At 43.4% G+C, this 14,588-nt stretch overlaps 1 protein-coding gene across 3 annotated transcripts in view; it reads right to left on the bottom strand.

Moving 5' to 3' along the window:
• Positions 1–14,588, bottom strand: part of MTA1 (metastasis associated 1) — a 721,937-nt gene that overhangs the window by 396,217 nt on the left and 311,132 nt on the right. For all 3 annotated transcript variants that reach the window (XM_086937146.1, XM_086937145.1, XM_086937147.1), the window contains exon 6: positions 7,339–7,456. In XM_086937146.1, the coding sequence (XP_086793272.1) occupies positions 7,339–7,456 (118 nt within the window). The remainder of the gene's footprint in view (positions 1–7,338; positions 7,457–14,588) is intronic.

Consider the following 14,588-nt stretch of genomic DNA (forward strand, 5'->3'; position numbering starts at 1 on the left):
ACTGATGTATGCCAGGGCAGTGTTTTATGGGACACAGAGATGTGTGCCATGTCGACTCTCTGTTTTGTTCTGCAACAAGACACGCAGCCTGCAAAGGCAGTTTGTGCGTGTTAGGGCACAGGGCCTCTAAGGGTGGCACAATAAGTGTTGCAGCCCTTAGGGGCCTTCTCTGGTCACAGTGCCCTTGGTACCTATGGTACCATTTACCAGTGGCCAGAGATGCTAATTGGGTTTAGGCTTCAATGCAGTTTTAGGGAAGGAACACAGGCCCTGGGTACCTGACTGGCAGGAGCCCAGGGCACACTCAGTCTAAGCACATCAGCAATTCAGCAAAAAGTGGGGGCATACCATGCATGAAAGAGGGCACTTCCTCAGCCGCCCCATCCCAGGAGTGGCGCATCCGTTACTAGTGTGGAGTCAGGTTGAGGGAGGGAGAGGTATCTGCCATTGACCCAATCCTGGTTCGTGAGCCACCACTTAAACTAACTTGCCGTCCCCTCAGAGATCTGGACGACATCTGAAAAATTCTCCTGATGCTGTGCCCACTGGAACTTCAGGTCCCACTGCAGAGCCCACATATGCCATCTGTCATGATCTACCAGCAGGATGCAGGAGGCCATGAGGCCCAGCAGCCTCAGGGTCAGTCTCACTGAAACCCGGGATAGAGGCTGAAACATCGGTATCATAGCCCGAATATCCCAGACTCGCTGCTCAGGAGGATAAACCCGAAACTGTGCTGTATCCAGAACTGCCTCGATGAAAAGGAGCTTCTGAGAGGTAATCAGGTGGGACTTCGGCACTTTGATAGTGAACGCCAGCAAATGCAGGAGGTCCGCCGTAGTCTGGCGGTGGGAGATGGCCACCTGGGTCGAGCCCGCCTTCAGCAGCCAGTCATCGAGATATGGGGAGGTTGGAATCCCTGATCTACGCAGATGAGCTGCGACCACCGCCAACACTTTAGTGAACACCAGAGGGGCGTTGGTAAGGCCAAAGGGGAGCACGGTAAACTGAAAATGCTCGTGGCCTACCATGAATCGTAGATAACGCTGGTGGGCAGGCAGGACGGGGAAGTCAGAATAAGAGTCCTACAAGTCCAACACTACCATCCGGTCCCCAGGATTGAGGGCAGACAAGACCTGAGCTAAAGTTAGCATTTTAACTTCTCCTTGTGATCAAAAGCACGCAAAAGCGGAGTCTGGTTCTGCACGGAGACGGACGTTCAACCTGGTCTAATCCATGAAGGGTTTGGCCTCCCGATTTTGGACAACATTTAGCCCATGGTTTGGAGTTGTGCTTGGGCCTCAGACAAGACTGTGATATTGTGGGGTCTAGGAGCAACATCTTGTTCTGACAAGGCCGTCAGAGTTTAAAGCTAAAAATTTTTAAAGCGGGGTTAAGGGAGACACATCCTTGAAAAGGATGCAATATTACTTTGGAGACAAAGAAAGTTTAGAGGAGTGAAAATACGGATCCGCAAAAGGCAAGGGAAAAAAAAACAGAACTAAAGTCAGTGCACCTGGCTGGCGCCTAAGATGAGTCCACAAGGTCCTATCTGGAGATGGATGCTGGAGTTGAGACTCGGCCATGATGCTACTTATCCGTGCCATAGAGCTACTGGAGTTTCTGTATCTAGTCTGGTATCTGTAGTAAATTCACAAGTTGAGTAATCTCCAGGTAGAAGTATTAATCAGAAAAATACATTACTTCAATTAAATGAGAATGAATTCAAGATGCATTGATGTTATATGTTATGTTATGTTATGTTATGTTATTTTCATATTTGTATAGCGCACGGCTACTCAAAAAGAGTGTCCCAGCGCTTTTGAATAAGGAGACCTACCGCAACATAACACAACAACCAAAATAAAAAGCAAGAGGAGATACAGAAAGAAACAGAGAAAAGAGCAGAACAACCTAAAGGGTGAACAACCAGGTTTTAAGGCCTTTTCTAAATGCAAGTAGACTGGTAGCTCCCCAGAGTGATTTGATAAAGAGATGTGTGAGTCATTGATAAAGAGATGTGTGAGTTTCTGTAGAAAAAGAATGACTTCAATAAGATGCTTGACTTGTATGCTGAGATGATCAAGTGCTATGTGATATGGAAACCAATGGTGCAACTTATGTAATAACTCCCTTTGAAATGTGCCATCTGAAAGGAAATATTGGTAAAATGGTTTAGCCCATGTTAGGTGAAAATGGTATAACCTTTATTAGCTGAAATTGTTTGGGGACATCACATTGGTTATTGTGCATTTGGGTAACTTGATGTAAACAATGTTTTTTAAAATAATCTCGCCACTTATTACATATATTGTTTTGTTTTTCTCAATCATTCGAACACATGAGAAAGAAAACAACACAGTGCGATGATTTTAGGCAAATACACCTTTCACCAGTTGTGAATAAGAATATTCTTGAACCTGCTCATGTATATTTTATGGGCTACAAGAGCGAGCTTTGACACTCTAAAATGGCCACTTTGTTAATGGGAGGTGGTCGACACAACTTATCAGATAGTCCGTCGTTACTAGTTACTTAAATAGACAGGAAGGGAGATGTGAGGGCTGCTGCCAAAGTCAACGCTGCAGAAAGGACTACTCACGAACGCCGCGATAACACGCCACGGCGGTAAGTTCAAAAACTTTAGTATGCGTGTGTCCGCTACTTGGACAGCGCTATAGAATACCAGAACGTGCCGTAATATAAGAACAGGTTAACAGCCGTCCTAATGGCAGTAGGGTGCGGCGTTCTCTGTGTCGAACTGCCGAGTCTGCTGGGTGTGTCTCGGTTTGATTAAGACAAACGTGCCGCTCCCTGCGTTTTTAACACTTGAGACACGTACCAACATACCGAAATTGCTTTTGACAAAAAGTGAAATTACTTTAGAATGAATGCGGCCTAACGGAGGGACGCCGCGTGTATGTTTCTTTTATAATATAAAGCGGCTCATAAATGAGGGATAGACGTCAATAACAGACGTCACGTTTTTTAAATTTGACAAATCGTTTGCCTTTCAGGCCTCACTATGGTTGGATAATACGCTCAAATTCCGAGCAGCTCTTACCTTATTAAAAGGGACATTTACTGTCCATATTTTAATCATAAATGCGTGAAGATCACATATAGCAGAAATCTGCAGATTTTGATTTAACGATACACTGTGGTCCAACTTATTATTAAATGCGTATACTTGCTTTTCACACCATAATATTCATGTTCAGCCACAGTAATGAATGCTGTTGGTGTTTCTAACAAAACGGGTGACACTGAATAATGAATAGCCATGGAACTCTGAAATAGAGACCTGTATTACCAATAAATAGTTTTTATCATGTATTTTTTAAACAAACAGTGATGTCTGTATCTGACCAGATAGATTAACAAATCGTACGATAAATCCTCTATTACAGATGGAACGTATCATGGCTCCATGTAGTGTGCAATAACTGTTGCATTAATCAAAGAACTGAGTACTAAACTTTATACTCTACACGCTTAACTTTTGGTGCATAAGATAAAAGTTCTAAAGGTAAGCCCAGCATTCACACTTGCATTGGCGAATCAGTTTGATAACATCTTACTTAAGCTATACACAGGGCGCAAATGTTAATTGGATGTTCCTATACATTTACAGGATCAATGCCCAACAGGCCATATGATACTCTGACTACTGCAAATCTATTTTGCTCACCATACAACTTCTTTGGTAAGTGAGACCATAGAGTGCTTAAGCAGAAACTATGGCAGTTAGAAATCTGGGTATGGTCGGATGCATCGGTCTCAGTAGTTTCGCCACTAAAATGTCCATCTATATGTAGTGGCTATCTTAGAAACTTCCTTGTTTAATCATGCATCATATTATGGCTTAAGACACAAGATTGGTTTTATCGTACATATTTGCTCTATATGTCTTTGTGTCTAAGCAAATGCAAATTAATGCAATATGGGACTGCCAGTAAAACCAATATGGACATGATGAGGGCACATTGGGAGTGTGCATATTAGATTATGACAAAATAGACAATGCTAATGTGGTGTCTATAGTATCAAATGTATTTTATGATATCCATGTGTGTATTTTAACAAAAGTATACCAGTTGATATGAACATGATGAGAGTACATTAGGATGATGTGTATTAATCCGTGGTTAAACAGTTAACCGGTTATGTATAAGGTGGCTTTTATATATTATATCCTTTTGTGACATCCTCTTTTGTATGTAAATTACAGCCTTGAAAAAGCCCGCGGAGGGCGAAAAGCGCGTCGGCTGTGACGGTGTGGCAAAAGAAAGAAATTATTAATAAATGGACTTTGAATAATAACGAACATTGTACAGGTCTTTTTGAGGACTACGAGGTGAGTGAGAAAAAACTTGTTTGGGATTGCTGTGGCTGAATGCCATTTGGATAATATCAACTAGAAGGGATGTGCGCTGGTACTTTTGTCATAAGAGGACTTATGTTCATTCATCTGACTAAGGTGGTAAAGGAAGAACTGAACAAGGATTAACATTTCACTGGGGGGGGAGGAGCGATGGAGGTGGGGGATTAATGCTTTAACCAGTTCATCTTCGATAAGCTACAAAAATTCTCATTCAGTTATACAGGACTCTGGTGAAGGTTTGGGCTGAAGTCTTTCCTATGTCTGCTTCCGTTTCAAGTATGTGTCCGTAGGTTTCATGAAATGCAGTTTATACCTAGTTTTTCTTTTGTTCAAAGGAGATGTGGTTTGTGTTATTGTTGATGGATTTGTTTCAGGTATTTCGATGCAGATACCATCTGACCCATAATTGTCGAGTTGGCCTAATAAATCTAATTGTGAGGAATCTCAGTTTTAATTCTTTCCTTTTAAAAGTGTTGCAACCAGAGTTTGTGAAGTACCTAGGTATCGAGTTCGGTGACTCCCTCATGGAGACCCTCCATCGAAATGAAAAAATCACTTTAAATAAAATCAAGACACAACTAGAGGGGTGGTCCCCCCGCTTCATTACTTGGTGGGGCAGGGTGGAAACCATCAAGATGATGATTTCCCCTCTAGTTAATTACCTCATATCTATGCTCCCACTAACCCTCACACCAGACTTCTATCACAAATTAGACATGGCCATCTCTAATTTCCTATGGAAAGGGAAAAGGGCAAGAATCAGCATAAAAAAACTTCGCTTAGACAAATCCGCGGGAGGGGTCAATTTACCAGACTTTAAAAGATATGAGACCGCTTTCCTAGCCAAACAAGGAGCCCACTGGCTCGCTCCCTCACCTGAATACACCCCAGTATGGCTAGAAATTGAGGAGGAAATTCTTAACGGTATCTCCCCTAGCGCGGCCCTCTCATCCAACCTGAACAAGCTGACCCATTCTAAATCAATATTTCATAACACAAAATCTGCTCTCCTAAAGTTTGATAGAATCCTAGAAAACAACATCCGGGGCTCACGATGGGAATCCCTTTGGGACAACCGTAACATTCTGTACAAGGGCAAGCCCATGCACAACGAGACATGGATCAAAAAAGGCATACTGTTCCCACACAAGCTGTACGCGGGGGCATACCCTATTCCCTTCAGCGACCTACAAATCAAATACGATCTTGCACCAATTGAATTCTATAACTTCCTAAACGTAAAAACGGCTTTGTCCAAAATCAAACTCTCCCCGACACCACCCTCACTCCCGCCATACCTTGCCAGACTAAACAGACTAGGACACCAGGTTTCCTTTCTCTATAAACTCAGCCGTCCCCAACAATCTGGCCTTACTGCCCCAATCACACAATTCTGGAATAACCTTTCATCTAGGCCAATCACAGACTCAGATTGGACCAACGCATGGATATCCTGCACGAGACACAAAATCAGCCCTACACTATCACAGACAAAATACTGGCTCTTACACAAAGCCTTCTGGACCCCTGCGCGATTATTTGCACACAACCTCTCCCCAGATGCCTTTTGCTGGAATTGCAAACGCGCGGAGGGTGACTTATCACACATCATCCTAGAATGCGACTGCGTGGCGCAATTCTGGGAGAAGATATTCGACTTGATCTCAAAGCTATTCCACATCTCACCGGTGAAAGAGCTCCCTTACCTAGTTTTCGGGTTCACCCAGGACCCATCCCTTGATGCAGATGATAGGGCATTACTTGACCTCCTCCTCTCGGCTGCAGTTAAGACAGTCCTCAGCAACTGGAAGGATACCAGCAAGGCCAACTACGCAGGGTGGCTAAATTGGATAATTAGCTTACGTGGAGCAGACAATATTACACTCCTTCAGACACTGTGGCATCCTGCCACGAGAAAACTATGGTCGACTCTTGATAACTACTTCACGACACGTAAGCCACCTTAGATGGGCCCACACACCGTCCACGACCCACCAACATATGCTGCCCGACTGCCTTCATTGCACTCCTAGCCACCGTAGATAATTGTCCTTAATGAATGAGTAAAATGCTGTTGAAATACAATGTCTGTTACTGAATTGTTGTGAGTATGTGATACGTGCTCTACTGTTCTAGGCTAGATGCCAGCCATGTACTTTTGTACTGACATTTACTGTGATGTATTGTAGCGTACAGTAATTTTGATTCGTAAATTTATGACTCATATTACACTAATGGACTTGCTTTATATATGTCTATGCTGTAACAACCAATAAAAAACTTTTGAAATTAAAAAAAAGTGTTATAAATCATTCATTGAATCAACTAGAGATTAACAGACAACAACAAAAAATCAAGCATTAGGTTGAAAAGTGTGCGAACAGATAAATGATCCAGCTAGTGATGCACAAATAAAACCATTACTACTGGAAACCTACTTCCCCAACCTGTGATGATTATTGTGAAGTACTTCACTTCAGGCTAAATCTGAAACCACACCACAGGGATTTACCCCAGGGAGAAATTAACTCTTGCTTTTCAGTTTCCAAGATCAGAATGAGGCAAAACCTGTCGAATCTGAATAAGTATTCTAGATTTCTGAATATTCCTTCTCTTTCTTACCTTTTTCTCGCACATAAATTCCTCCAGGCTATCCTTGGAGGAAACTGGAAAAGATGCTGGGGGAAAATCCAGGATTGTGGCAATTTTCTTGCAAGATTCCGAATCGGATGCAAACAGTATGCACCCAATAATTGAATTCAGCATGAGGACATTAAAAACGGACGTGCAATGCTACGATTCGTAAACTAGTCTCAAACCAGGCTTAATTTTTGTTAGAACTCCCAAGACTGCTAAACTAGTTCAACAGGTAATCTACAGCATAAAGCAATATGAAAACTACCATAGGCATTGATGTAGAGACTCAATACAGACACAGATCCCCCAAGTATTACCCTCATTTAGAAAATCGGTTATATCTGCCTGGTATTTGTTTCCAACTCGAATCTCTCCTTTATCAGCCAAGAGAGTCTTCTGCTGTGGATCATACACTAAAGAATAAAAGAAGAAATCCTGAAAAACAAACAGAAAAACAAAACATAATAAAATTTACAGGATTACAAAATAATTGTTGCATTTGTTCGATGTTTGTCTGCAAATACACGTTACTACTATTCTCCTGGATAAAAACAGATTAGTATATAGTACGATTGAGCAAAATAAAATAATCCTACATTTGTATTTTATCCTAAAATAATAAGAGCACCAATTTACATATTTAGTTTCACTGAATACAAGTATGTCCTTTTAAATGTCTCGAAAGTAAAAGATAGAAAAGTATTCTTTTTTTTTTTTTTTTTAATGGATTGCTAAAACTATGTATTTCTTTAGGCCTTGCCTCTAAAGAGAAAACATACAACTAGATGGGACCATTTGCCACATTTTCTTGCAAGGCGTTGTGTGATAACCTGGCTTCACGCTTTCCCTTACAAAATCATTATTTTCATCAAATATTCTGTGCCATGCCTTTCAAGCGAAAATGTGTAAAGTGTATGGAAAACATACATTTGAGTAAGAAAAACTTGCTTAGAATCCTAGATCTCCAGCATGAATAGACTAAATAATATTGTTTCCACATATTTTTAAACTTACAATTTCAATTATGAAACTAATGTAAATGACAGAATTTGCCTTTAGCACACTACACCTCTTTGGCCCCAATTACAATATCGTCCGTCCGACTGACACCATGGCGGACACAGGACCGCCCAACAAGTAGTCGGCGGCCCAGCTTCCACTATTATGATATGACTGCCTTCATGGCGGTTGGAAAGTGTATATTTTTAGGTCTCGTGGCGTTAACCGCGCGAAGGGCGGTCTCGCCAGAGACCTATTGTTAGCGACTCTGCTTTCCAGGAGACAAGACTGGCCACGCGCATGTGAAAGAGTCGGAATTGAGCGGGCCACGCGAACGCGCGTTCCATTGAGCAGCTTATGGTTCCCTTCCAATGCGTGCTTAGAGAGACAGTGCTTTAACTTTGTTTAAGTTTCGTTTTTACTGCTGTCCAGATGGCTCTGGGAGTGCGCAGTTAGAGCGACAGTGTTGCCAGTTTTCTTTTTTTTTGCACACACGCAGAGACACACATACGCACACACACTAGCGCACATACACGCACGCATACACACGAGCGCACCTAGACACACCCCCCCGCCACACACACACACAAGAGCGCACGCACACACACACACGAGCGCACGCACACACACACACGAGCGCGCACACACACACCAGCGCACAGAGACACCCGCCCTCCCCCGCCGCCACCCCCCACTTCAACTAAGCCCCACTCACCTCACTCCGGACTTCAGCCGCCACCGCGGGGCTCTCCCTCGGGCATGGGAGCCCTGCGTGACCACTGCTCCTCTCCTAGCCAGCAACTCCGTGGGCGCGAGCTTCCAGCAGGAAACGGAAGTCCCTCCCCACAGCCGTTTTCGTCACGTGCACGTCTTGTTTTTTTAAGTGGTTATTATAACACCACCATGCTCAGCTATTTTTGAGTTATACTTTTTTTTTTTTTTAGCAAGCGACGTGGGGTAACTTTTCTAGAACTCTCTATCCACGCACTGATTATGTATTCGCAGTTGTGTTGGGGACTTGCTCACTCCTTAGAACCGCTGAGCTGGGCGCTGAGGAAGTAACCTTCTTCTAATACACAGCGGGACTGTCCCAAACTGTGGCTATTTCAGACACTATTGTTTCATAAAAAAGCGAAGCTGTCTAAGAGTCTCCATGTGACTTTTGGGATTTCAGTGCGTTGTAAACACTCACGTCAGCAGATGGAGACGTATTTGGCGCACATTGCTTCTTTTTAAAACATCCACTAAACAATCACAGTACGAGGTCATTCTGTAAGAAAGAACACTTTTGTCTGGAAAACATGTAATACGTTTCTCTCGCCTGGCAGCAGGGTGTCCCAGGGGCTTCAAAGAAAAAAGAAATGTTGCACGCTCATAATGCAGACGGTACGAACCTGTGCGGCGGAGGCCGAACCTCAGAGGAAAGGAAGGAGCGACACTACTCTGCCTCCATGGTGAGAGGCACCGTAAAAGCAAAACACTGCGATACGACATTACATTCTGCGACAGGTGACATGGCCTTACATACCCTCTTCTGCCAGGTCGGGTCTTTCAAAGTCACGTGATCATGTAAATGCGTACGCCTTTATGGGTGCGTGCTTTCTGCGACTACTGTGTTTACACATGTACAAAATAGACGTGCACAAACAATGACCACAGGGATATGTATACATCGCAGACTGCAAGCATATGTGTGCCAGTTCTTTTGTGCTGTTGCATGCATTTTGTTTTTTCGGTGTCTACGTTGGTGTCTGGTAATCAGTGGGTGTGCACGCATGTTTGTGCAAATAGAATGCAGCGAAATAACCTTTTGATGCTTATTATTACGTTGTTAAACCTACACAGTGCTGTATACTGGTGTGTCTGTCTGAAAGAGTAGGGTGACTTTGCCCCATCCGCCCCAACGTAAAACCTAGATTTGCCTAACCCCCATGCCCTCTCCTCTCAGCTGGTTGGGCTTGTCACAGAAGCACTCTAAACAGAAGTCCTGCCTCCTGCCAGCGCTATCGGCTGCAGTAATTAGCGTGTTCAGTGTAATTATAAACGGGAGCTATATGCAAATCATTATGCAAATGCACTGATTTACAGAGCATTAGGGGAAGCAGATTTTGCAGAGTGCCTTGTGTGTACGATTTGTGTGCGACTGGTAATTAAGGGTGGGCGTAAAATCCGTTTTGCCGGCGGATTTTCGGCGATTTTGCGATCCGCGAATCTCGCGAAATCGAGGTAAAATCCGCGAATCAGCGGGGACGAATTTTCAGCCAAGCAAGGGTTACAGCAGCAGATGCAAAAGTTGAACCTAATTTCTTTGTAACATTTCACGAAAGGGTTAGAAGCAAATTAACTTCAACTTGGACACCTGCTGCTAATTGCTTCCTGGCGCCTCGTTGCCTACTTGCAACTATTCTCTGACCCTGCTCTGACCCTTGAAGTAGGGTCAGAGAATAGTTACAAGTAGGCAACGAGGCACCTGTCCAAGGAATTAAACCTCATCAGGAAGCACTTACAGATATAAAAAACAGGAAGAAGGGAGAGTATGGCAAATACACCCATTTTGAGTTGTCAGGAGGGGTTAAAATAAAAGAGACCTTTACAGCACAATTTTCATATGCATTTTGCTAAAAATAAAAAGCTGTATGTTCTGTAGGGGCAACTCAGGAATCTGGCCCTTCAGAGATCCGGCCTCTCTTTCTTTCTCTCGTTCTCTCTCTCTCTCTCTTTCCCTCTCTTTCTCTCTCTATCTATCTATCTATCTATCTATCTATCTCTCTCTCTCCCTCTCCCATAAACGACTGCATGGGTAACTTCGCTATGCAAGCGGCTCGCGAAGACGCAAAAATCCCCGCGAACACGCAAAAACCCTGCGAACACGCAAAAAAACAAAAATCCGCAAATTCGCACAAATTCGCGAATTTTGCGGATCGCGAATTCGCAAATCCGCGGATCGCGAATTCGCAAAATTCGCCCATGCTTACTGGTAATGTTTTGCCGCTGCCTGAGTGTTCACACGGCCAGGAAACTTGTAGGCATTGTGTGTGTACCTGCCATTGCTGGTGGACAGTGGGTGTTGGACTTGCACATAGTCAGGATACCTGCATGCACAGGGTGTGAAAACATGAGGGCGCATACGTTCATGATACTGGCACAAACTAGCTTTCTGCTTGTGAGTTAAAACCTCTCCAGCCCTCTGTACATACTCTGTGTCTAACTGGGTGCACAGCATGAGACATGGGCACACTGTGTGTGTACCTACCATTGCCAGTGCACACTGGGTGCTTGATTTCCACATATTCAGGATACCTGCATGCACTGGGTTTGCAAATGTGAGAATGCATACAGTCACAACTGGTACAAACTAGGTTTGCGTCTGTGAGTTGAGTTAGCATCTATCTAGCCCTGAGCATGCTGTGTATCTATGAGGCATGCGCACACTGGGTGTGAGTCTGTAAGCGTGTACTGGCTGAGCGTGCGCACTATGTTACAGAGTGTGAACAGAAGAAATTAGGAACTGGTTTCAAATGTAGGACATGGACGGACAAGAGACAGCAAAGACTAAGGGGAAGCAAAGTGCATGGTACAAAATTAAGGATTTTATTTTATTAGATTATCATTATATATTAAAAAACATCTTTAATTAATTACAGATTTTTGTCGTGTGCATGCCTCCACTATACATGTAATTATTGATCTACATATATATGCATATTTATTGCATCCTAAATTTAATTAAATGCATTTCAAAAATTGATGTTGACTTGAAAGCTGTGTGGAAGCTTGTTTAACACACTGTACATAAAAAACATGGCTAAGTATGACATCTACGCGCGTTTCGGCTGAGGGCCTTCATCAGGGAGCCATGTGAATATCCAATTGAACCTATGCACATAGAAAAATATAAACAATAACAGTGCTTGTCAGTGTCCGTGAAAATGTCCTAAATATTTACATGTTAAAAAAACTGTGAAAAGTTATGATACATTTATACAGTGATAGAAAACCGGACAATAGTGTCCTAAAACTACTTGAACCTGTCCTATTATTTACAATTATATACAGTAGGTTGCTCATTTAGACTAGTGCATCTAAGATTGTATACAGATAGCATTAGTACTAATTTCTAGTGTGGAGGCTTTGCTACATTGGAGTGTTGTTTAAACAGTATAGCTTGGGGGGGGAAAATAAGGGGGGGAAAAAGGGGGCACATAGGGTGATTATCCTAACATCATTTTGGGGTGTTAATGCTAACCACATAAAGAAACAAGACACTGGTGTTGTACGGGGCAGAATGAGGGGAAGAAATAGGTGTTCATGGGAGTAGAATAGTATAAAGGATAATAAGGAATAAAGGAAGGAAGGATAAAGAAAATGGTGAAGGATGAAAGAACAAATGGGTTCGGATGGATTTGGAAAGCCATGATTATACCTGGAGAGCGAAGATGGTGCAGATTCTCACAGGAAGGGAGGATAGAGTAGTCTGAATTATAGGGCAGTCTGTCCTGCAGACGATGATACTAGATAATGACATGATATTAAATGCAGAGATATTAGTGATGTAAGGGGAAATTGTTCCAAGAATGTTACAAGGAAAAGACAGGGTGAATGAGTACCTTTGTTATATATTACTCGTTTTTTTCTCTGTGGGACGGTGTCCTGCTATTGTGGTATCAACCTGGAATTCTGAGCTGTCAGATGCAAAGGACAAAGGGAGAAATTATATGGGTCATGTTCGTGCCATCAGATATAATGGATGGAACAGGACAGAGATATTACCTGTGGAAGTGGTCCTATATCATTGAAAGGCTACTTGTTGTAGGAGCCAGGGGTGAGGTATGCAGGTGATCTACATTACAGGGGACATGGATGAAAAGCGATTAGTAAAGGGTATCTTATGGGGGCACTAATAGTTATGGCCTTGAGAGCCCAATAAGTACCTGCTAGTTATCCTCAAAAGTGCTCTAAATGGGGGTCTCTGGACGCTTCTTGTAGCGCTGACAGTCTGTTTATAAGGAGACATAACCATGTGAAAACATCAGGAAGGTTATTCTGACGACAGTTCTTTTGGATGCTGAAAAAACGGGTGTAGTTGTAATGATTTACAGCTAAGTACCTGTCGCTTGCGTCCCATATGATTCCAATGGGGGTCTGTGGGCTTCTGTGTTTTAACCAGCGGATGCCGTCATGTTTGTGGCGGTTCGGAAAGGATCTACATCGCAAAAGAGAAAACGCTAAGCGTTATTGTCCGGTTGTGTTAGGGGAGGCGAGCATGGGCACTGCGTGGTAGAGGTTCGATGTGTGCGAGTCAGCGCTTACCTCTGAGGTTCCTTCCGTTTGCCTTCCAATGTGGGGGTCTGCCGACGTCTGTGCAAGTAGGGCCAGGTGTGGGAAAGCCTACATGGCGCCGGGTATATTTAAACTAGAGGGGTCGCTTTCGCGAGCCAATGCACTTGCACGATAGTTGGATAGAGAGGTCGATGACGGACTGTCCGCGAAAGCCAATGCACTTGCGCGGTAATTGGATAGAGAGGTCGATGACGGACTGTGCGCGAAGGTGTCCATGAGCAATGTTGAAAACGGGCGGACATTTTAGAAGGGTAATGCAGACCTTTGGTTGTACGATAGTGTCTAATGATAGGCTCATGGTGTCTTGATGGAGTCATTATGGCAGGCCAATGCATTTGCGTGATGCTTTGGGCGGAGAGGTCGACGGTGTCCTGGAACTATATTAAGAGTGGGTGGACATATTGGAAGGGTGGGACAAACCCTTAAGATGAATGACATGTTAATGTAGTCCTTATTTGATTATCCAAATAATGGGGAGCGGGGAGGGGGGCGGGGGGGATAAGGGGGCGGAAAAAGGGGGGGGGGGGAAGGAAAGGGGAGCCTAAAAGACAGTGTGTCTAAATGTGGGTGGTATCAGATAGTCAATAAGTATCTATGCCAGTAGGATATGGGGACCTATTATTAACCATGGTTGTATTTCAGTACTTGGTCCCATGGTATTTCGTTGTTCATCCCCTTTGCATACGTATCCAGGGTGAAAATCCAATACACCTCGCGACATTTACGTACCTGTGTGCTCAGTGTACCTGACGATTTGCGGATTTTTTCCAGGATGAACCAACGAATGTCGTTGGAGTTGTGTTTGGCCTCTTGGTAGTGTTTGACTAAGGGGGCTTGTGTTTTACCTGTGCGGATGGCTGATCTATGCTCTGATAGACGCGTAGACATCATTCTTGCTGTTTCACCTACGTAGCCCTTGTTGCATGGGCAGAGTAGGAGATAGACCACATTAGTGGTTTTACAGTTAGTTAGAGTTTGTGAACTGATATTGTTATTATTGAAACTGAGTTCTTTGGTTTCAATTGCAAATTCACATGCGGTACAGTCAAGGCATTTATAGTTGCCTACCACTGGTCTCGAGTCAGTAAGTGTTCTTTGTGTGAGGGCTTTTTTGTTAGGTTCCATTCTTGATCTTACTACCAGGTCTTTAAGGTTTTTGTTCTTCCTGTATGCAAACATTGGCTTAGGGAGTTGGCTATCTTTAGATTTCGTTGCATTGAGAATGTGC

The sequence above is a fragment of the Lissotriton vulgaris genome, chromosome 9 (assembly GCF_964263255.1).
Source record: "Lissotriton vulgaris chromosome 9, aLisVul1.2, whole genome shotgun sequence".
In the NCBI taxonomy this organism is placed as follows: Eukaryota; Metazoa; Chordata; class Amphibia; order Caudata; family Salamandridae; genus Lissotriton; species Lissotriton vulgaris.